Source organism: Augochlora pura, chromosome 7 (genome assembly GCF_028453695.1).
Source record: "Augochlora pura isolate Apur16 chromosome 7, APUR_v2.2.1, whole genome shotgun sequence".
Classification (NCBI taxonomy): Eukaryota; Metazoa; Arthropoda; class Insecta; order Hymenoptera; family Halictidae; genus Augochlora; species Augochlora pura.
In genome coordinates this window covers 31,011,871-31,035,258 of record NC_135778.1, presented here as the reverse complement: position 1 = coordinate 31,035,258, position 23,388 = coordinate 31,011,871, and the positions used below count along the sequence as shown (strand labels likewise).

The 23,388-nt window shown below is 37.7% G+C and overlaps 2 protein-coding genes across 2 annotated transcripts in view; both read right to left on the bottom strand.

Annotated features, from left to right (window-relative positions):
* Nucleotides 1–23,388, bottom strand: part of LOC144472023 (metabotropic glycine receptor) — a 278,340-nt gene that overhangs the window by 193,487 nt on the left and 61,465 nt on the right. Inside the window, exon 2 of the mRNA XM_078184653.1 lies at nucleotides 19,127–19,310. Coding sequence (XP_078040779.1) covers nucleotides 19,127–19,310 — 184 coding nt within the window. The remainder of the gene's footprint in view (nucleotides 1–19,126; nucleotides 19,311–23,388) is intronic.
* Nucleotides 1,909–8,072, bottom strand: LOC144472026 (uncharacterized). The gene is made up of 3 exons (XM_078184656.1): nucleotides 8,046–8,072; nucleotides 2,479–2,773; nucleotides 1,909–2,347 (listed from the first exon to the last, which is right to left on the bottom strand). The coding sequence occupies exons 1-2, from the start codon at nucleotides 8,055–8,057 to the stop codon at nucleotides 2,483–2,485; spliced, it is 303 nt and encodes a 100-aa protein (XP_078040782.1). The 5' UTR covers nucleotides 8,058–8,072; the 3' UTR covers nucleotides 1,909–2,347; nucleotides 2,479–2,482.

Here is a 23,388-nt window from a genome sequence, read left to right as displayed (position 1 = left end):
ACCAATATACCACACTATTCCACTCATGATACCTTGCACATGACATTTCCATGATCATCACAGTCTCCACAATACAACAACAACATCTAAAACGAATCTGACGTATATACCTAATGTATCTATAGCAAATCAGATTACGATAGACCCCCTTGATTAGAACCTGACCTTAAAGACACCCAACAGTATCAATGAGAATACCCCGTTGCTTTCTACTCAGCAATTAACCGTCAACTATCATCCCGAGCTCAGAGAAGCTACAGGTATCGTCGACTGGCAGAGATTTTTATAATAATCCACAGGATTCGAAAGAACACTCTGCACTACCATCAGCGCGAAGACTATCGCGAGAACGTACTTCATTTCGTCAAGGATACGTGTTTTTTCTCGATAATGAACGATAAAAACTGATCATCGCGAAGGCCATGGCTTCTTTTAACTACCGTTCTCTGTATCAATGACGCCACTATACAGTTTCTGCCAATCACTATAGCGGACAGGTTCGCGCGGGCCGCTCGATAAAGGTCGCGTGCTTCGTTCGCCGGCATAATCGCCGGCGATTATGCGTGTTGTCGGATAGAATCTTCGCGGCGGGTGTTGTCGAGACCTTGCCGAAGGTGCCAGATGACTTCTTGGCCGGTTATACCGCGAGTCCCGGTTATCAATCTGGATTATTTATTGGCAAGGTCGCCGGGGTTACCATTAACCTAGCCGGGAAGACGTCGGGCTGGATCTATGAATAGATCGATCGATAGAGTCGGCCGAGTGACTGTGAGAGGCAATAAACAGTTTCGATGGCTCCGATGACGTGTCATCGACAGATTTCGTTCGATTAGTTCGATTTTTGGAGAGTTTCGAGCTGGTTAAGCCTTTACACTCGAAGCCATTCTACCTCGCATTCCAATATAGTTTCTCTGATCCACGGTATTCGAATTCCATTTTATATGACTTATCGGATTTTGTACATATGAAATTGAGTCACGTGATCCGCGCAACAGTTACACTTTTAAATGGTTTTTTAAACACTGATAACTATAACAATTTATAAATTATTTTGAGACATGATGGAACAATTTTCAGTAGTGCCTCCGAGTCACCACTCGAGTGCAAAGGGTTAAGTTTGCTGTAAAATCCGGATCTATCGGTTTTCTATGTATCAGGTTGTGTGTCAAGTACGTTCGCGTTTTCTCGTACGAAGATATAGTACAGTGTAGTCGCCGACAAGAACAGATACTTTCTATGCAACCAAATTGCATAGAAATAGCCTCAAGAGAACATATCTCACAATTCATCTGAATTTTTCCTTTTAAATCTTGTTAACTCCATGTTGTCAGAGCTCCATGTTATCAGAGGTCCATGACTTTTAAATTTTCAAAATGATCTTGTGACTATATTGCAAGCTAAGCTACCCTGTCTTGGTGCTGATGCTTCCAGCTTTAGTTTAAGCTAAGTTGCATAGAAATAGACCCAAGAGAACATATCTCAAAATTCAACTGAACTATCGTTTCAAATCTGTGCAATTTTCCTTCTCTTTTCCTAGATGCTAGATGTCCGCGGACAGAATTATTCCATAAATTAACCCTTTGCTCTCCAGCTAATTTTAAGTCTAAATCCAACATAATTTTTCTGACGAACGGTATTCTCATTTGATACGACATTTCATGCATAAAGAATTGACTATTCTGACTCATAAAACAATTACACTTTCAACAGTCTTTTAAATAGGAGAAACAGTAATAATGTAAAAATTACTTCAGAACGTGATATAACAATTTTTAGTGGTGCCATTCAAGTGCAACGGGTTAAGACTCTCGTCTAGCCATTGAATTTAGGACTTACTTGCGTAGTCATTAATAGTTATAATAGAAATCGATGATCGCTTTATTGGATCCAAGGAAACGCAGCATAAAAGCAAGCCAAGAATAATATAAAACGTCTATTCATGGGAAACGTATTTATTTCCTTTTGTACACGTTATTTTATTTGACGCATTTGCAGTGTCCTATCACGTACAATTTTTATTTCATTTTTTTATTTCAATTTGCAGACGCTATCTTTATTTCATTTTTTTTACTGCGTCATCACATACGTACAATTTTTATTTTATTTGCTCGATTCTTGCGCATACAATTTTTATTCCATTTGTTATTTACGATGTTATTAAAAAGACTTTTTAATTCAATCGTATACCGTGTTCTTGGACACACAATTTTTATTTGAATTTATCCGTTTTCTTATCACATGTATTTATATGTATTATTATATTTTCATATTTTATATGATTTTTTTAATTCGTTTCTTTCAATGCTTCTTGCTTATACAATTTTTATATAATTTTCCAGTTTCTCTGCTGTTGGAAAGACAATTGTTATCAGTTCCAATCAAGATTCTCCTAATTTTTCTAAAACCACAGTACATACATAGTTCCAATTCAATGGCCGTGAAGGAGAAGAGGGGGATCAGAAGATGGCGGTCGCTCACCTGATTACAAATTGCCCTCGGGATGACAATTTCCGAAAGCGTCGATGAAATGTCCTGCTGGGCATGGAGGAACGAAACCATCGCCGTAGCCTGGCGTATCTGGGCAGTAGGGAAGTCCAGTTTTGGGGTCCCTGGAGCCGTTGTCGGCGCATATCGGTTTGCCATGAACGTCCTCGGCTATCAGCAGCAGAACCATCGCGAAAACAATGCACACCGTCTTCATCGTGAATGACATCGCACTTCGAACTACTCCTTCGACTGTGAGGTACTGATTCTCTCGAGACGGATGGCCTACCTTAAATATATCCGGATTCCTTCATAACATTGACGTCATTCGGTGATTGTTAGAAATGCTGATGGATTACGATTACGCGATTCCTACGTGCGTTACAGGTGACAATTATGATTTAATGTGTGCGGGACGATGTTTGATGACGCTATTTCGAGTCGTCGACGGACTAATGGAACCGATTAATGATTACGCGAGGTTTATTGAAATTCTTCGAGGATCTTTTTATACAGTAAACAATAGTATTTTAACGATTCGAAACTGGTTATGGTGATTACGTCTTCGATAGGACACGCAAGAGTGATAAGGAGACGCTGAACGTATTATCACGGAACTTGTTTTCCCGCGTTCGGGAATTCACTGATAGCCAGACCTGCGCAGATGAACCGTTTCTCTTCGATTTTTAATCGCGCGCGACATAAAGCGGGAAACCTGCTGTTTAAAATTACGTCTTGGAAGACGATTAACGGGTTTTCTGCACGTTTACATCGCTGCTTAAATCGCAATTAAAGTGAGCAGTTTTGTTCAATTTTTGTTTCAAAACTGAAAGGATTTTAACAGTGTTTCAAAGATTTTTGGCATTTTTTTTTATTAATGCGACGTCATGGAGGGAAGTGTGTCCTTTGAAAGAACGTCTTGAAAATCGAACTGTCATATGTTGCTGAGCTTCTATCTCAGTTTAAATATCATTATTGTAGAAATTGAATTCAATGAAGTTAAATTGAATGTCATTAAATTAAATTTAAAGTTATTATGACATTAAGATAACAATTTTGCAGTGTTTCAACAACTTAGAATTCATTGCGACGTTGTAGAAGAAAATGTATTTTCAACATAATAATATCTCTAAAGTTCAATTGAAACCTTGTAAATTTGGTTTTAAAAATTGAATTGATTTCACACAGTTTAGTAAATCTTTGTTGGCTTTGACGCGACGTTATAGAGGAGAGTCTGCTGTTTAAAATGTTCTCTCAAACATTAATATCCTATTATTCTTCGCGATGCTATTGCATTTTAAGTTGCAAGCATGATTAATAATATCCTCATTGTTTAATTTCTTTCCGAAGTTAACACAGTTTACAAAATTCCATTTTCCGTCTGATGTGACGTTATAGGGTGGTGTTTGTTATTTAAACTGACACATTAAAAGTCAATTTGCGCTTGTTTACTGCAAGTTTGGCGCACTGTGAATACAAAGTTGCAAAGGTGATGAATGATGTCGCTATCTTACGACGTTTTATAAGCTCGAACGTTTTTAGAGAGTGTAAAAAACTTTTTACGACTTTGGATTTAATAGAGGACGTTATAGAGGGAAGTATGCCGTTTGAAATGGCGGATGAAATTTTTATTTGCGACTTTGTTTCGCACTTTTATCGCGCTATAAATGGGAAGTTAGTAGTAGGATGAACGATATCATTATTTTTCTAATGTTTCGCAAATTGTAACGATTCTACAATGTTTAAACGTTTTTTTCTTGACATTTCATTTGGAACGACGGTATAGAAGATAATCTTCTGTTTCAAATAACATTTATAAAGATTATTTTCGATTTTTTAGCCTGGTTTTAACGCACCTTGAATGCAGAGTCATTCTTTCATAACGTCCCATTAAAAACAATAACAAAAAATTGTTTATACACTTTACAGTCGTTTCAAATTGTTTGCAACTTTTAATCCGGCGCACGTCAAAACCGAGGCAAAATATCGCAAATCAACTTTTGAGGAGTTTATTAAAAAGAAGTAACTTTGTCGTGTAACGTCCCCTTGTATGGAAAATCGGATACAATTTGTCAACTTTACAGACTTGTTTTAACTGCGGAAACATGAAAAAATAGGTGTATTGTTAATCTTACAACATCGTATCCAAAATACGACAAGCCGTACATCTTTTAAACTGTGTAAAATTATTCCAGTTTTTAGAAGGAATTTTAAGCAATATTATTCATCATACCCGCAATATTTTATTCAGCGTACGATAAAAATTTCGACAAGTTGCAACTCAACTTTCGAGACTTTATTTTAAAAGAGAGACCTTCCTCTGTAAGGTCGCATTAAATTAGAAGTCATTAAAATTAGTTTGATATATCTAAAATGCTTTGAACTTTTAAAACAAATATTAGACAATACTATTCATTATGCCAGCAATTTTGTGTTCAAAGTGCAGCAAAACTGTGTTAAGAAATCGTGGATCAACTTTTAGAAAGCCATATCGAAGGGGAGTCTTCCCTCTATAACGTCACATCAAAGAGAATATCGAGAAGAATTTTGTAAACTTTATAGAATCGCGTTACCTCGTAAAACGCCAGAAGATAAGAACATGTATATTGTCCATTTTGCAACTTTCTATTCAAAGCGCTACGTTATTTTAAGGAGCGAAGTTCTCTCCGTAACGTCGCATAAAATATAATGTTGTTGAAAATTGTTAAAACACTGCAGAATAATTTCAACTTATAGAATAAAAATCATACAACATTGTTCACCTCGTTCACTATTTTACTTTACAACTGCGATAAAAAGTATCGATTACTTTAACTTTTGAGTTTCCTTTTTACGCAATTTCCCATTTTTCCAATTAAATGAGCAACAAATTCTTGCAAATTGTTTACGTCTGCTCAAAGCAGTGTTCTATTAGCTTGCCTTTACGAGAACAGTGTGTTTACTAGAACGATTTTCGATATTTTAATAACGAATGGTGTTACGGCATTCGGCATTAAAGTGTTGACGGAATAAAGGGGTTGCCACGAAAGGGTAGAATAGTCGTCTCAACGAATATAATACGCTCTCTGTGGCATCAAGAGGATAATTGGAGTGACAGCAGTCTTTAAGAGGCGGCAGTTAACGGCGCAGTCTCCATCATCTTTATCCGCTAATTACTCCTCGAGGATTACCCGACCAGGATGATGATGTGGATGCTTATCTAGCATCTGTCGGGTAATCGCGCTCGTGCATCATAGGAGAACTTGCGCCAAATATGACCGTTGCTCCAGCGATACCATTTTAACATAGTTGTTGAAGCGATTCAATCAAACTAATGGTAATTCAACAATTCTGAATAATTATTTGTACCCGAATTTGTTTCTATTAATAATCTACATACCCAATGTGCTATATATATTATTACATTGTTTAATAACTGTATGTGATATTATATATGTGATCATAAATACTACATGCAATGTTATATTATATTAGGTTGGTGCATATGAAATGTCGGATGTTTAAGTAAATATATAAAACTGTACATCTTTTTTCAAAAGCTGTTGATTTAATCAAAATATACCCCGTTTGCTTTATTACACCTTTTCGAACGAGATTTCAATACAGAAATGCCTGTCTAAAACAAATTTTGATCTTTAGAATTAATAAACTCTGATATGGAATAAGTTGGACTGTCTTCATTTATATACTATTTAGCCCGTAAAAACTCGGGCAGATTTTGAGCAGCTTTAGGACAGTGTTGCCATTACACGTTGTTCGGCTGAAGAAAATCACATCCATTTCTCCCAGTAGCTAGTATCATATCCACCACGGTGTACCTTAACCGCTCGAGGTACACCAATTAAAGAGTTACGAGGCTAAAATTTCCGTTCGTATGCCCCGACGGTGAAACAGACGTCGGCTCGTCCGCAATTGTTCAATCCTTATACCCCCAATTCTACCAATTAACGAATCCTCGGTCACGCACGACTGCCTTAGCCCTCGGCTCGTAACAAAATTTAGATAAGTATCTGTTATGTAATATTATGTAATGTTACATATAATTATTATATACAACTATCATTGAAATATGAATGATCATATATGCAACATTACAGATAGTATTGTAGTATCAATGATCGTATATATAATGTTACATACAATAATCACATAATGTAATATTATAAATAATATCGTAATATGAATGATCCTAAATATATAATATAACATATAGTCATTGTAGTATACATATAATCAATACTATATAATATACAGTAACGTTACGTCAAATGTATAATAATGTAATATTATACACACACGTCATATATAACATTCTTGTCTAAACTTATTTATATTACAAACATTAACAATAATACTACACTATCATGCAATTAACACATTTCAAAGGACGTATATTAAAAGTTAACCACACAATTCTTTACGCAAACATATCAAAATGTAAATAAAATTCCACTTAGACACGACTGCGTTGAAATTGACTTTCAGAAACAAAGATTATCATGGCCGTCCCGTTCTCTCGTAATCAATCACTGGAACGTAATTAAAATCACCACGTAAACTTCGTATTCACGCGAAGTCGTTAAAACAACAATAGAACGCTATACCGAGAAGCGATCTGCGCAGCATTACAATGTAACGTGTTCAATTCTTTAACCTGTTCGACAGCGGAACACGCTGCGAGATGTCCACGATCAACCGACGCTCGTAAAAATCACTATCAATCTACGTTTAAACTCGCTACCAGTTATTTGCATCGATTAATGCACCGAGATACGGGGAACGCGCACCGCGCATCATTATGATTAATGGATGTCGGTCGCCGTCATATCCGGAAAATTCCCCGGCGTTTTTCATTCGTCTGATAAATCTTATGGCCTGTCGTCGGGGCACTGATAATGCAACGATGACACCGAAGCGACGGGGCCCTAACAATAAATTCTTAAACAAATCCCCCGGACCGTGTGATCCTCGGCCGTGTCGAGCCTGCACTTTGCAATTCTTTTCCGGGATGGTAATCGACTCAGAGTTTTCACAATTTACAGACATATTCGTATATGTTTGAACGATGTTCCTCAATTTTTATAGGCGATTATCTTGCAAATCAGGAACGTGGGAATTTTTGGAAAACGGAAAACCGAACCAGCGTTCAGAAGCATCATCGTATCAGCTTATACGTTATAATTTTCTTTTCAAGGTTTCTCTGTTTTTTTTTTTATAGTTGATTATCTTACACAATCGCAGGATTTTTTGAAATTCAAAGAGTTCAACCAGCAATCTTGCAAATCGCGTTAGTGTATCAAGCTCATATGTTAGAATTTTGTTTAGGTAAACTAAATGATGCCGCTTTCCGAAATTTTGCAGTTTTATTCGTACATGTTTGAGCTATATTATTGAATTTTTATAGCTGATTACGATGCGCACAATAAATCTGAGTGATCCTTTTTCGAGAAAAAGAATGGAAGGGCAATTTTATAAACTCGTTTGAACATGTTTCAATTCATTGAATTTCTAGGCGTGATTGTGTTGCATATTGCCAATGCACGATTTTCCGAGAAACATACGGGGAAAGACATCGGTTTAATTAATTCTGAAACTGCGAGCCAAGCAGCAATAATTGTCAGAGTAAATAATAATCCGCTTCGTCCCCCAAAGCGAGCAGTCCTTCGCTGGCATTCGACCCTCCTAGCCGCCGCGCCGGTTCATTCGCATCAAGCTCGCCGCTCGAACGTGACTTCCGGAAAACGAGCCCACTTCCGCGATGCTCCGATTACAGCGGCGAACACAGCGACGCGAGGACTGCCTCTGGCACAAATGTTCACGTTAACACGTAGACCACGAAGAACGATTAAAGACTGCCTGCACATGTCCTCGGTCACACCAGCCTTATTAAGTACGTCCGCAAAACTAGTTCTCCTTATTCACAGTTTCACCAGCACAGTTTCTTCATATTACTGTCTGTATTGTTATTACACACAGCTACATTAATATTGTACTATTAGATCATTGTTATTGCGAATTACGGTAATGTATTAGAATTTTACGGGCACAGTTTTAATTAGATTTATGTGTTGCGACGGCAACACCGATGGTCGAAAGTGCCTAGCCGTCCCTCTTTAGGTATTAAGCCGTAAACACGCGAAACAATCGACCATAGACAAAATCCGACGAACGACGACTAACGCAATTACTTTACGACTACCGTACTTACCGAAACTCGACTCGACGAACGGACAAGACGTGCAACAGACCTACCGTACCGTTGCACGGACAAACATTCATCATTTTTACTGTAACAAAGAAGACGACGCAAACACGAAGTTCCTACCAAATTTCCCACTCCTCATTCCAAGTTCCCTGCGACACACCCACCTCCAATCAAAAACACTTCATTTCCTCCACTAAAAACTATCCTCCTCCAATCACTGAAAAACCGAGGTGACAACAGACAGAACACGACGAACGAGAGACAGAACGCAGTAATCATTCATACATAACGCATCAAACTAAGATCACAGCTAACATTCATACATAACACATCCAAACGTAAACGTAGTAAAACACCATCAAACATCGCAACTAGTATACTTGTACAGTGTAAATAAAGTGTATATAAAACAAACATACATCTATTAATACGGCATTGTACCAAGCGTTTATAAACAAATCCGGCCTTACAAACCGGATCCACATCAAACGCGTATACAACATTATGCATGATCAATAAACGTTTTATTTCTTGCAAGTCTTGTGAAAGTTATGTTGTTCTAACTATTATTCTTCGTGCAGTAGTTGTTTCCAGATAATATTACTTACCGCGCATGTCCATTTTCCCATGATTCAACGAAGAAGCAAATAATTTTTGATAATTGAAATAAGATATGTAAACTAAATTACATAAGATGTTTCAACATCTGGCAAACACTGAATCGGCTTTAGGTGCAGATATTATATTTGACACAATTCGATTGTAATTCATACACGAATTGAATTTCGAACACGGAAATTCAATTAGTAGGCGCCTTTTAACCGATGCAAAATTAACGTTCCAGTTGCAGTTTCTAGCAACTAGAACGATATCTATCGCGGTCTAAATGAACAATGCATCACGAATAAAATCAATAATCCATGAAATTGGCTTATTTGGTGTATTACATGTTGCCACAATGGGAATAGTCTGTCTACTCTACAGCAAGCAACGAGCTACAGATGTTTGTACGATTGTTGTACAATTCACTGCCAAACAGTCATTCTGGCGCGAATTCAAGTACACTCGGGAGGCGACAACAATTGCCATGACATTTGAATTTTGATAAATTGCAGCTTCAGCGTTTGTTGCGCCGGGCCTTTCGAAACGAACGACGCAATTAAAGTTGGTGACGTCCGGTTCCAGTTAGTCTTCATTGTCCGAACATGTTTCCGAGGGGAGCAAAATTTTCGATCGTCGTGCAACAGCGTCGTCGAAATCCGTGACACGAGCTTTTAGGATTTGGCGATTGAACGAAAATATTGATACACCCTATCTACCGGTGATGAAATCTATGGATACTTCGACGATTCTGTTTAATCTGTCCATAGCTATTCATTTACGCGTCGTTGAACAGAGAAAGCGAGAACGGAACGAAAATGCCAAGTATGTCGGCATCGCTTCGCATTCGACTACTCCCTTTCTTCTCCCTTCAAACGACAATTCACTGATTGGCGACGATCACAATGACAATGACAAACGAAGTAGCGATACCAAGCGCGCACACTATACTGAGTTTCAATTTTCATTTCACTATAATTTCTAATTCATAAACGCGCACTGCCGGGACCTAAGAAGTTCCACTTAAAATGCCATTAATTTTCAGACACAAAACAATATATCCATGTATGTCCACATTAACACGCATGCTACCAGAAAAGGGTGACGTCTACGATCTCGTAGTTTACATAAAGATAGATATTTTTTCTCATGTTATTATTTAATTTCGTGATGTGTAACGTAATATCCAGATCCAATTACACTACATTTAATGAATTATTTTAGCGATGGAAATAAACAGCGAAACGTAACGGCACATAACGAAAAACGATACATAAATATTCGATTGATTCCACAATGTACCAATTAAATGCTAAACAGTCCCATGCATGAACAATTTCCTATTATGCCAGAAACCTCAAAAATTATGTACAGTTACAATCTTTTATTGAATAAAATTAAAATTGAAGAGAGAATTAAATTGTAAAGTCATCAATTACTTTCCCAAACAATTCTAATCTCATTCTGAAATTCTACAGACTTATTCGTTCAGGTTTCTGCTACATCTCTGAAATTTTCTAACTGATTGTCTCGCACGTCGTCGTCTCTCGTCCCGAAATGAAAAGACACGAAGCAAATGCGTTAACAAGCGCCGACGCGGTAGATTATTAATTTTCTCGCGACGAACAAGATTCCCCGACCACCGTAGGTCGGCAGGCAAATAACCGGAGGGCATCGGGATCCGCTGTTGAACTCCTCGGGTGTTATAAAGAGCTATGCCGCTGTCGTTGGTCGGCACGTGACACCGGTACATGGAATAACAACGGCCCGCCCCCGAGAGTCAGGACCGCGTCGGATAAAACTAACAGATTATAAATGGTGGCGACAGCTGGGAGGGATGCGAAGGTGCCTGTTGGCTGCGAGCCAAGACGTGTTTCGCCACATTCCATGGGAATGGCGCGTCATAAATGCAGCCGCGCTGCTAATACCGGTGAAATCTTATTACCGGGCCCGACACACGCCCGGAATTATTAAACGCGCGATTTACAATGCAGATTTTTCGATTCTTTTTCTCGCGGAACGACCTCCAGCGTTTAGAATCGTTCAGGCAACACGGGCAAAATATCGAATGCGGTGGAACCCCGGCCATGCGAAGGTCTGCAATATGACCAGTGACTCCGGGAACTTTCCGTACACTGAATTAGCGGTTTCTGGTTTCCTTAGTATGTACCTTGTTTTCCTCCTACTTTGTTTTCTTGCTACTTTGGTTTCTTTGAGAATTTTCTCTCTTACTATTTGTTCCTCGAGACTCTCCTGACGGTAGCTTTATTTCTTTGCTGCTTCGTTTTCTCCTGCTTTTGTTCCGGTACTACTTTGTTTCCATCGATGTTTATTGGCTTGCTACTTTGTTTATACAACATTTATTTCCTCGGTGTTTAAATTCCTTGACAGCTTTGTTTCCTTGCTATTTTGTTTTCTCCTACCTTGTTTTCTTGTTGCCTTTTTCTTTGCTTCTTTGCACCACTTTGATTTCTGCTATTTTGTTTCTCCGTACTGTGTACCTCTTTGCTGCATCGTTTTTTTGGCCGATTTAATCGATGATCCTTTTCGATTCTAGATGCGTCATTATCGTACGACTCTCTTTTTTATATAATTGTAATTATTTAAATATCTAGAATTTTGAAGATCGGACATTTTTGGGGGCGATTTATCGCAGTAAATAGTTACTAGAAGTCCATAAAAATTTACCAGAATAATCTTAAGTGCAAATGGTGATTCTATGGCAGCTACTATATTTATGGAAACCGATAAACTCGTGCGGAGCGTTGCACAGACGAATTGATACCTGTGCGATGTCCGTTTCCGATTGAAATACGCCGCGCGAGCCAATTAAAGGCCTCGCGTACCGTTGTCAGCGAGACCTGTCAACGACATTTTCAGTGCGGTGGTAAGTACACGGGTCGCCGACCACCTAACAGCGTCCTACGGATGCTATTGAACAGGTGTGAATGGTTTTACGAAACGAAAAGGCCCGCGAAGACACCTGGGGTTTGCGAGACTAATTTGTTGCAGGCGATGACTTCGTTAAATTTTCAAGTAGAAAGAACGTATGCAAAAGATTTGAGTAAATTTGGGGAAACTCTTGAGAGTACAATATGTTAATATCTTCGAAATTAAAAGTTAATTGCTTCTTATTTTCAACGTAAGATCTGCAAATTCTGCAAATCTGCCGATCATTTTAATTTCTTGTTCTTAAACTGTTGATGTGGAAACCTAAAATATTTCAAGGCAGTGACTCGAACAACTTGGCATAAAATTATTAAAATTATTTAGCAATGCATGCACAGTTTTTGGTATTTTTAATTTCTTTTGTACTGGAATTTTAATTTTGAAAATATTCTTCAAAATCCTTCTTTCGTATTTTCGAATTTTCACTACTACCAAATCTCTTGATAAGATAGTGAAATTATTGCTGAGAAATTTTAATTAAAAAATACATTTTCCAAATTCCCCTTAAATCTTTGTTTTTGTGTTGCCACAATTTTTATCTGAATATTTTCAGCATGTGTTATAACGTTATTTGTAACAATAAGTTATTAATTAAAATCGGATAGCAAGATTTAATTAAACATGGATAACTTATTGATTCAATCATACTTCGTCGAAGCACTGATTTCATTAGACTTGGATTGTTAAGCAAATTCAATTATACATGGATTAATGATAAGATTACTCGTGTGAACAAAATGTAGTGAAAACGGATCTGTGCAAACATTTCTTCTAAGAATTCCATGGAATAGACATCTCGAGGAATGGACATCTCTGTTCGTCGATGTCAAGGAGAGAAATTTGTTCATTTATGCGAGGGGCCAGCTTATGCTTGAGCTAACAAATCAGAGGCCGTCGACGGTAACTTGTAGACCTTTCAAATACACAGTGGAACGATGCCGACAGCCAGCCTGTACGAAAATATTGGCCGTTTTTCATAAATCGAAGACTGCGCTCTTCCGAACTCCTACTCTCCAGTCCGAGGAATTCATTTCGCCTTATAACAGGTATCTGGCGATGGGGATCGAAGGCTCGCAAGCGCGGAATTTGATCAAGCACAGTCAACAAGTGGTCAATCGCGGTGCCTTTCCATCAAAAATATTTATCTCGCGAGTCTACCATCACAATCAATTTCTACAGACTTTTTCATATTATTATGTTTATAGTATTATCTTATTAGATATTGTAAAATATATTTACGTTTCGAAGATTCGTTGGAAGGAAGTAGATTGGATAGAAACAGCTGAAAGTTATTCGTTCCCTTCTTGAGAAAGTTTGAACATTGTAAAATATTTTTACAATTACATTATTGAAAGTTTGGAATGTGCTTGACGTTATCGGATTGCTTTAGGAAAGCTTAAAAACAGATGTGGTATGCAGTTTTGCGCTTAAAGCTAGCGTTTTCGAGATATTTAGCTTCGATTATCCTAGTGCGACGCCATCTTTGGCTAAGTCTATGACCACGCCTTTTCCAACGCGCGCAGGGTATGCAAATTTTCGAGGACGATATCCTTGAAACCGATGCGATCTATGAAAAAAATTATTACCATAATTTCGTCTCAATTTTGATCGAGAAATCAGATAATGATCAGAGATCGCCGATAAAAGACAGAGTTCCTTCCTATCCCTACTTTAGACATTTCTCCACTTCCACCAAATTTCTCCTGTAACCGAGCTTTCGTAAAAGCTAGCGCAACGACAAAATACTAGAATCGTTTTTGCAACAAGTGCAGCCAGTTTAGAATCGTTTTTGCACCGAGGTAGCAAGATCAAAGAATCGTCTTTACATCGAAGACAGCAAGTTTAGAATCATTTAACTATTATAAATCGCGACGTCATTATATCGAGATTAGCTACAACTGCAGCCAAGTCCTTTGTAGCTAAGATCACTTCTGTACAAAGTGTAAATAAACGGATTCTCCGGAGTTAGCCTTACAACCTTTCTTCGTTAACCGGTCGTAAATCTAAGTCGCCAACGAGGCGAACGATACGACACAACAATGAATATGGTACTTTTAATTTTAGTATTTCATTTCAGAATTCCGCATTTTCAGAATTTTCAACTGCATTTTCAAGATCTGGTTCTCGTGTATCTTTAAAAATTTACGAAGAGAGAAACGGTTTTCGATGTGAACAAACTTACTCGAGCGCGGCTCAAAGCCGACGCTACTTGGCAGAATCCGAATTTCCATCGATCAGAGGAGCAATTTAATCTCAAGCATCGAATGGAAATGAATACGGTCTTTTTCTATGCGCATATTCCTTCGGTGTGTTTTTATTGATTGATGGCGTGCCCGCGATAGACAATGCTCGCACGTACACCTACGCAAAACACCATGAAACGTAGGCAAACAGGATCAGCTGGACGTGTGCACCGCGATAAAGCCGAACGAACGGAACGTTCATCAATAAAACCGTGACGTCGACAGAAATTTCGCCTGGACCCTTTTCAGATTCGCTGAATCTCCCGACTTCCGACCGGAAGCTGTATTTCTCAACGTCCACGATCATAATCATAATCCCTGGACAGCCATAGAGACACGTAGACCGTGCAGAAAATTCAACCTCGTCGCGAACTTTTCTCAAAAATACGATATCGCGAGGAACCAAATCGAAAATTATCGGAGAATATTGAAATGTGATGCATAGAACTGCATACAAATTATTTATAAAAATCCCATTGTTATGAAATATCTTTTAAATCATTGAAGCCTTTGAGAAAAATTGAACATGATATATAGTTTTTCACGCAGAGTTACTATTATATTTTCGAGTAATATAGCTCTAGATATAAAAATATTATTGTAGTTACAAATTAATAAAAAATGTTAATTGTTAGGGATATGCTTTGGGTCGTTCGATTCATTGAGAAACATTGAGCAAACGGTATGCTATGAAGTTTTGCTCTCAGAGCTATCGTTTTGGAGAAATTTAGCTTTGAATGTAGAGATAAAACGCCATGTTTATTCAAGTCTGTAACCACGCACCTTTCGACGCGTGCAGACGTCCTCAATTTTTGAAGACGATTTTCTCGAAATTGGTGCATCTTATGAAGAAACGTTTCCTTATGATTTCGACTTAATTCCGAACGAAATGTCTGAGGGCGATACAAATTTCACGGTAATTTATCAACGAAAAAGTTCGAAGCACAATATCAGTTTCAACTGATGAATGTAAAACTTGTACTGTATGCGTAGCGAAGATACAAAAAAGAATATTGCAAACGTTTGGAAACACCGTTTTAAGTCGAAAAATCAAATCGGCGATGAGAAACGTTTTGCAACGATGTTTTTCACGCGACGTTAAACACATACATTAATAGAGCACGCTTGGAATAAACGAAACAGTAAATAAACGAAACAGTAAATAAACGTTCCCGGGTTATTTTTTCAGCGTTGGGGATACACAGCATTTTTACACGCCCCCGATTTCGTCGAGCAAATATTTGAATGATCGGGATATGGGTGTATCGATTAAAACTGACTTTTAATGAAAAGCGAATTTTTTTTTGCGAGATAGTAACGAATAAAATTTATAGAACCGTAGACCGAAAAAAAGTTTTGAATTCTTTTCATGCCGGAATCAAATTAAAACAGACTGACTCTTTTCAAGATATAAAAATAATTATAAATGTTTTAGGCTTCTTAAAAAAAGAAGTTAAAAACATTTCGTCTTTCATAAATTGGGGAATAAAGTTGAATTATTCGCGGTCCAAATAAAGGAATAAATACTAGGCTAGTAATAAAATCGTAGAAATAAAATGTTACATATGAACGCGATAAATTGTACACGGTGCCATATTTCTTAAATGAATTTTACAAGCCCTCTCTTTTACAGATTCCCCAAAAAACCTGTAAACTTTATGCTTTTTTTAAACGTCGACAAAATTCCTTGTTCGGCAGATTTCGAAATTGTAATTTTCTGGGGTACAAAGAAAAGTTCAACAAAAAAAAAATAATCTGAAAAATTATTCTAAAAATAAGCGACGATTTGGCACGTGCCGAGCAGTTTTAATTGTGCTCTGTATCGGAGCATCGCGGCGTGCTCCGCATTATCTGCCGAACACTAAATCGTTTACTGTAAATCATTAGAGACTCGGAACGTGGCGCTGGCACAATACGGAGCCAATTTGATTTAACGATGCGAGCGCGAAAACGACGGTCTATTATTTCCGCGTTAAATTTACTCCGATTCCCAAACAATAGGAAATTATTCATAAATCCGTCCGGGCCAAGAAGGGGTGGGAGGAAAGATCACAATATCATCGGCGTATCGAGTTGAATATATTTTCCATTGGATATCGCTGCTGAAAAACGGGCGGGAGAAATTGAATCCGCCAATCGTCGTGCAGCAGCGAGTGTCACTGCGAAATTCGATAACCGTGTTATCAGCGTCGTTACACCGTTTTCCTATTTCTTTTTTTTTTTTAATAATCGATAAATTTCCGCGGATCATGTCCCCAGTTTTACTAACGGCCGCCGACGGATCCAGAAACAATGCGTACCTCCGTGAATTGTTTCGCGGATATTTTTAACGTTTTTTGGCAACACGTACGCGCGATTCCGCGAATTGAGCCAGTTAACTGTAACAGAAGAACGCTCTTTACCACAATTTCCTGCTGTCCCCTTTGTTTTTGTATTTATTGGACAATGCCGCTGTCGCGCCGAAAATGAAATTCGCGTGCTTTTTTGTTGGCTAATATTTGCGGCAAATATTTTCGGGTTAACAAGTTTCGATGGCACATGATTTTACGAACTGTGAAGTTGCTTTTTACGGAAGATGCATTACTGAAGTTTATTGTATCGTTGTATGAATATCAATTTGTCTCTTTAATCGAGTTCCAGTAACTTTTATTATATTTATTATATTTATTTGCTAAATGCTTGACGAACTATTTCAATCAAATTTCCGATGTTAAGCAATTTGCGCCTGCAAATAATTACTTTGTCCTTTTTAAATCTCGAATACGTGCTATTGGTTCTCTTAAAATGAAATTAGAACTTCAACTGAATTAATTATTCCTTTTTATGCAATAATGTCTCGGTTTGACAATGTTGGAAGTACTGAAAAAACATTAATGGTATCATTAAACTTTTCATTCATTAATGTAATGTAATAGATGTAGGTATGAAGTTATTTCCGCTTCTTATATTATTTTAAATGCAATGAAACGGATATTGTAATCATTTGCTTCAAAAAAACCTTGACTAACATTTTACAGAAGAACGTATAATAGTTTGAACAGTTCAAAAAATATTCATTCTGTCAATATAGCAGAAGTAGATTCCACTTTATGGTTAAATCTCGAAATCGCATCGAAATGGATTCGATTACAAATTTTATTTGTGTTATACTCGATGTCGCCACAGGTTTGACGCAGTTTTGAATGCTTTGAAAAATCTTTACTCTATTCGGTTGTTATGTCGGCAAAACACAACGGGAGAGTTCCCCAAAAAAAGATGCGGGTTCTTGTTCGAAATCGGAGAATCGACCAACACTTGTTCGAAGATTGAACTTATTTATTTCGCCGATGATTTTTCCGCACGAATACAAAGTTGATAGTGGGCGCGTGTGTTTCGGAGCCTGATGCAGATAGTGGGAAGATGTAAGTTTTTCTATTTCTTTTCTATTTCTATTCTATTTCTATTCCATTTCTGCTGGGAAGACCGAAAGTTACCATCAACGTCACCTCGGTCCTCCCTACTTCTTCTATCCAAGGGTGGGTGTTGCAAAGGGCTGCCCGATCGCGATGGGACCACGGCAGTGACGCGGAGTGGCAAGGAACGACGTTTGGGGACCGAGGAGGTGGCACCGCGAATCCTTCCGGGGGTCTTGGGGCGCGCGCGGTCATCGACAAGTCGCCAACACCTGGGTGCAATGTTCTTAATTGCCCCGCGTCCCAAACGTGCCGTCTTCCGCGATCCGTGGCGTACCATGTGCCTTGGGACGGTTGGAAGGTATTTTGAAAGTACGGATGACAGGTCCACGCCGCGGCTCCCGAAAATATACGTACATCAATTTTTATGAAAATCAAAACATTTTTTCGACCACCCATCCTCCATGTTGGGTCCGCCATTTTGTTTTTTGAACTTTCATTTTCAGATTCGTAATCAGCGACCATGAAAACCCTTACATACAAATTTTCAATTAAATCCGTCACAGTTTTATATTTTGACCATGATTTCGGGCTTTTCGACCACTGTGCGCCGTAGCCAATTTCGAAGGTCCCAAGCACATGGCCCACCGCCATAAAACCCGACTAGGCAGTCCCGAACTACACTTTATTAGGTATATTGGATTACTGCAGTAGAACGTAACATCGGTCTAAAATGCAGTCAAATCATAATAGTAATTTGCACCATATACAATTTAACCATATGTTCGAGGGAGTTTGAACGCTTCAAATGGTCAACACAACAAAGATACCGCCAACTCGAGACCCGCATCACGATTTTTCTTTCGAACGAACCTAATACAAAATTCCAATCTCTCTTATTTATGATAACATCGCAGGTTTGACGAATTTTGACAGGTTTTAACAAGTGTGCAACCCTGAAAAATCTGTCTCGCCGCCACGCAACCCATGAATCCTGAATCCCATAGAAAATCGTCTTAATTTCCGGAATCAATTCGTCGATTCTCCCGAATGCTTTCAAGCATTCAATCAACGATTTACTCGACACAAAATCCGAAACTAGGCGAGAACTGACCAAACAGCTAGCAGGAGGACACGGGCCACCGTGAAATCGCTGATTCAGTCTCGCAAAGGAATAATAGCGTTCCGCCGGCGGTCCTGTTCCTGGCGGAGGAGTGGATAAAAGAGTCGGGCGAGAGACTCGGTCCACTTACTTGAAGAAGTAAGTGTCGTTGACGTAGCCGAAGAAAGGAACGGTGTAAGTCAGCATCCAGATATTCCCGCCGCCGCAGTCGTAGTACGGTTTCGACCACCTGCCGTCCTCGTATCTCACCGTTAGGATCTCGTCCTCCTCGCGGTCGGTGTGGGTGGTCTCGTTCATGGTGTACGTGTGGAAACCTGTCAGCCGAAAAGAAACACAGTTAGTCGATCGAGGCCGCGATACGGGCGGGAGAAACAATCGTTCCGCAAACTGCCCTTTGTCCCCGTTGTTTCTTGCCGCGGCGTTAAGTGTCCTTTTCCGAGGATTCGCGGGAAATTAATGGGGAACGGACTCTGGGACGCGTCTTATGTTGATTTTACTGGTCGTGCGGCGGTTGACTTTTCAGTCGACACGGCGACGCGCGTTAATTATCTTAGAAACAAGATGATGATGACTGATGAGATTCTGTTATCTTTAAGTTGTGAAGGTATGACGGTGTTTGAGAATGTTTCCAGGGTTGGGTGTCTGCTTTAAACCTTCTACTGCTTTACCACCTGTGCGAAGGTAACCGGACAGATTTCACGAATTTACTAAGGAAACAGCTCATAAAAACCAAACTGAGAATAATATTTACATAATTCAAAAAGCAACGTATTACGGAAGAATTGGAGAAGTTTTATAAATAATATGTATGTGTAATAATAGTTTTATAAATTTATTTTGCGATAAAGTTCTTTCGCAATGCGAATACTAAGGTCCTGTTGCACGCGCAACGATGTATCGTCGCTGGCACTTTTCACAAGTGTTGCGAACGGAGATATATCGTCGTCCGGCACTAAAAGGGTTAAATAATTCCAAAAGATCCAAAATTTGCTAGCAGAATACTGGGGATTAATTGCACTTATTGTAATCGTTGAATTTTAATGGTTTGGCAATGTTCGACGATGTAAAGTATTGTTTAAATGTTTCTAGAAATTCACAGATTTGCTGTCATAACTTTGCAGAATTAATTGCAGTAACGTAGTCCTCAATTTTAATTGATTTGGCGATGTTAGACGACGTTTGAAAATTGAACGTCTCGTTTAAAATGGTTCTATGATCGTTCGTTGGTTTTAAGAATTTAAAGAATCAATTGTAGTACCACATAGTTTGAGTTTCAGTAATTCAGTAACGTTTGAGGATCTTTTAACGGTGGAAAACAATATTTGAACATTTTTATAAACTCGAATATTTTCGTATTATACAATGACCATAGAAGAACAATTATAATATTATAAACCTTAAGTTTTAATTGGTTGGGAACTAATTCAATTAGTTAGAATTAATTAAAACTTAGTGACTAGTTAAATTACTTAAAAGTACATGTTTGTTAATGTTTGACACTTGCACAAGAATTACTAATCCTAAATAATTTGAATCATTCCAGTTCGATTTGATTGGTTCAAACAAGCGCATCCAATCTTACCCAGGGAACCGAGAAAATTAACATGTTTCCAGTTTGACAATGTTTGATCACCAAAGAATGCCCTAAAACAATTCCCAAGGCAACTCTACACATCCCCGACCTAAGTGATATCAAACCACAGCCCAATTTCATTAAACTCAGAGGAGAAATTGTGCAGCTCGAGGGAGATTTTAATTACAAATTCTACCAAAGAAATTCTCTGTCAATGGTACATAAAATAATAAAATGTATTTCACGTTTATAAGAAATATAGATTAATATTTATTGGAAGATAAACGAAAAAAAGGAAAGCAAAAACGACACATTAATTGCGTTTCATTTAAATTCAAATAAAACCTAACATTTAATTTGCAAAACTAATGTATTACAAGATATTAATTATATGATAGAAAATATACGAAGGAGAAGTAAAGATTATTTGATATTTCTCATTCCGTAAAATCAAAATAAAATAATTGCACGTCATTTTCAAATAAGGAACAATAAATAAATTATATGTGCAGTTGTTTTGAATGAATTATTAATTGGATGGAAACAATAGTTATTATTTGCAAATTGGTTATTGATTGAACGTTCAGTTTCTCAGTTAAGATAAAATTTACCGAAATCTGGGTTGAAGAAAATGTCCCGTCGAAATTAGAACCCTTCGGAAGTAATAACGTTGCGGTTCTACGCGGCCGGTTATTTCATTTTAGTATTCGCTCTATCAACGCGCCTTGTTCCCGGTATCTAAAGCTTGTTCCCTCTATTTCCTCTTTCACGGTTGTCGTCTGTAAATCTTCCCGGAGAATGGGGCCGAATCCCGGCGAAGGATTCGGGCTCTTGATATATTCTGCGGCGCGGACCGTTTTCTGAGGGCGGAAACCGAAAATACGGTTTCGCGAGGATTTCCCACGGAAAGAGCGCGCGGAGAACCGCACACGGAGCGGAGCACCGAATAAGAAAGAAACGCGATTTCTTAGACAGTGGGAAGCAAGAGAAAGAGAGAGGAAGAGAAAGAGCAAGCCATTCTACCTTTGACGGTCTCGAAAGTCGAGCTTTGTTACACACCAACCACGAGACGAGTCGTTTTTTTTTGCGGGATAGCCTCGTGATATCACAAGAAAAGGAACGATAGCTTCTACGAACTCGCTTCGTACGCGATCAAAGAGACTATCCGAACAATACGAAATGACTCGCCTTCGATGTGCTGCGCTTACATAGGGTGTACCATCCTTTTCAAAATCTTGTAGGCACGCGATTTCAAAAAAAAAGAAAGGAAAACTAAGTCATGGTTTTCAGTATTGTGAATGTAGAGTCCGATGACGTTACCAGACTTTTTTATTACATGCGCATTTTCAAGGTTACTTCAATTTTGATTTTTTCTTATCATGAACCTACATTTCTTATTTTGGTATTTTGAAACACTATTAATCCCTGTGAGACTGAATCAGCGATTTCACGGTGACCCGTGTCCTCTTGCTCGCTGTTTGCTCAGTTTTCGCCTAATTTCGGATTTCATGCCGAATAAGTGGTTAATTGGGAAAAGAATGGATAATTTTTGTTTGAAACGTTTTTCTGAAATAAAATATTATCCAGAAGAAAGTAACGTTGTCATTTTAATAGAAGAATAAAATTATCCCTAACACAAAGATGAAAAATAAACTGAATAAATATTGAAACATTGAAAATATTGATCTTGCTAAGTAATGTTTCGAACGAAAGATGTGCATTTAATTACGCAGAGTTTGATTACAAAAAATTGATATGCTTATCAACCTTTATGATGGTAAAATCACGATGATATTGAAATAACCTTGAAAACGTCCAAGAATTAAAAAACTAGTTAAAAGGACAAGACAGGAAAAGTTAAAGGACATGCGTTACAGTCACAACATGAATGCGACACCCTGTATATACCGCATCGTTTGAAAAAATTTCATAGCTGTCGTGAAAGTTGCACCAGTCAAAAGCAAAAATTATGAATCTTTCATGATTCGCCGATGCCGCAAACACGCAATAACTACGCCACGACTACCTCGAAACATTGTTCAATTTTCCTATTATTTTCCTCGTGCACTCCTCCATGTCTATTCATAATCATCGTATCGTTTCAAAAACCGCAGCAAAGAGGTAAACGTCGCATGAATCAATAGTACGAAACACGAATTTGCTTTCGTACTTCAACGGTGGTACAAGGCTTCCATTAAGCGAATTCTATATACAGTAAACACCATCCAAGTAGCTTCTCATTTTACATGTACAAGCAAGGAATATGCATCTGCAACCAAGTTATCATACAAAATTTCACCATCCGAAGACAGAAAATGTAGAACTTCCGTAATGGTGCATGTCTGCATTAAATGTATCGTAAGTACCATAAATGTTGTCAAAAAATTATTTCAAGTTTTTCATATAAATTCCTCTACCCAATGTAATTTAACAACAATAAATGCGAATCTATTTTTGCGACTACACCACAGTGTATTAATTCAATTATAGTAGATTTTTATCAGAAATTTTAATTTTAGGATTAATTTTAACTTCTAGAAATTTAAACGAATTCATTTTAAATAAGATTGATATGAATTTTAATGAATTTTTATTATACATTCGAATTACAGTAGATTAACTAATAGTAGATACATTGATTTCAAATAGGATCGATATTAATAATATTCAATTTTTATTCCAAATTTCAGTTTTTAATAGAAATTTAGATTATAATAAATTGTTATAATTTGTATAAAAATTTGAATTATAATTTATATTTACAATAAAAATTCATTATAATTGAATTCTAATTGTAATTATATAATTGCTTGCATGTA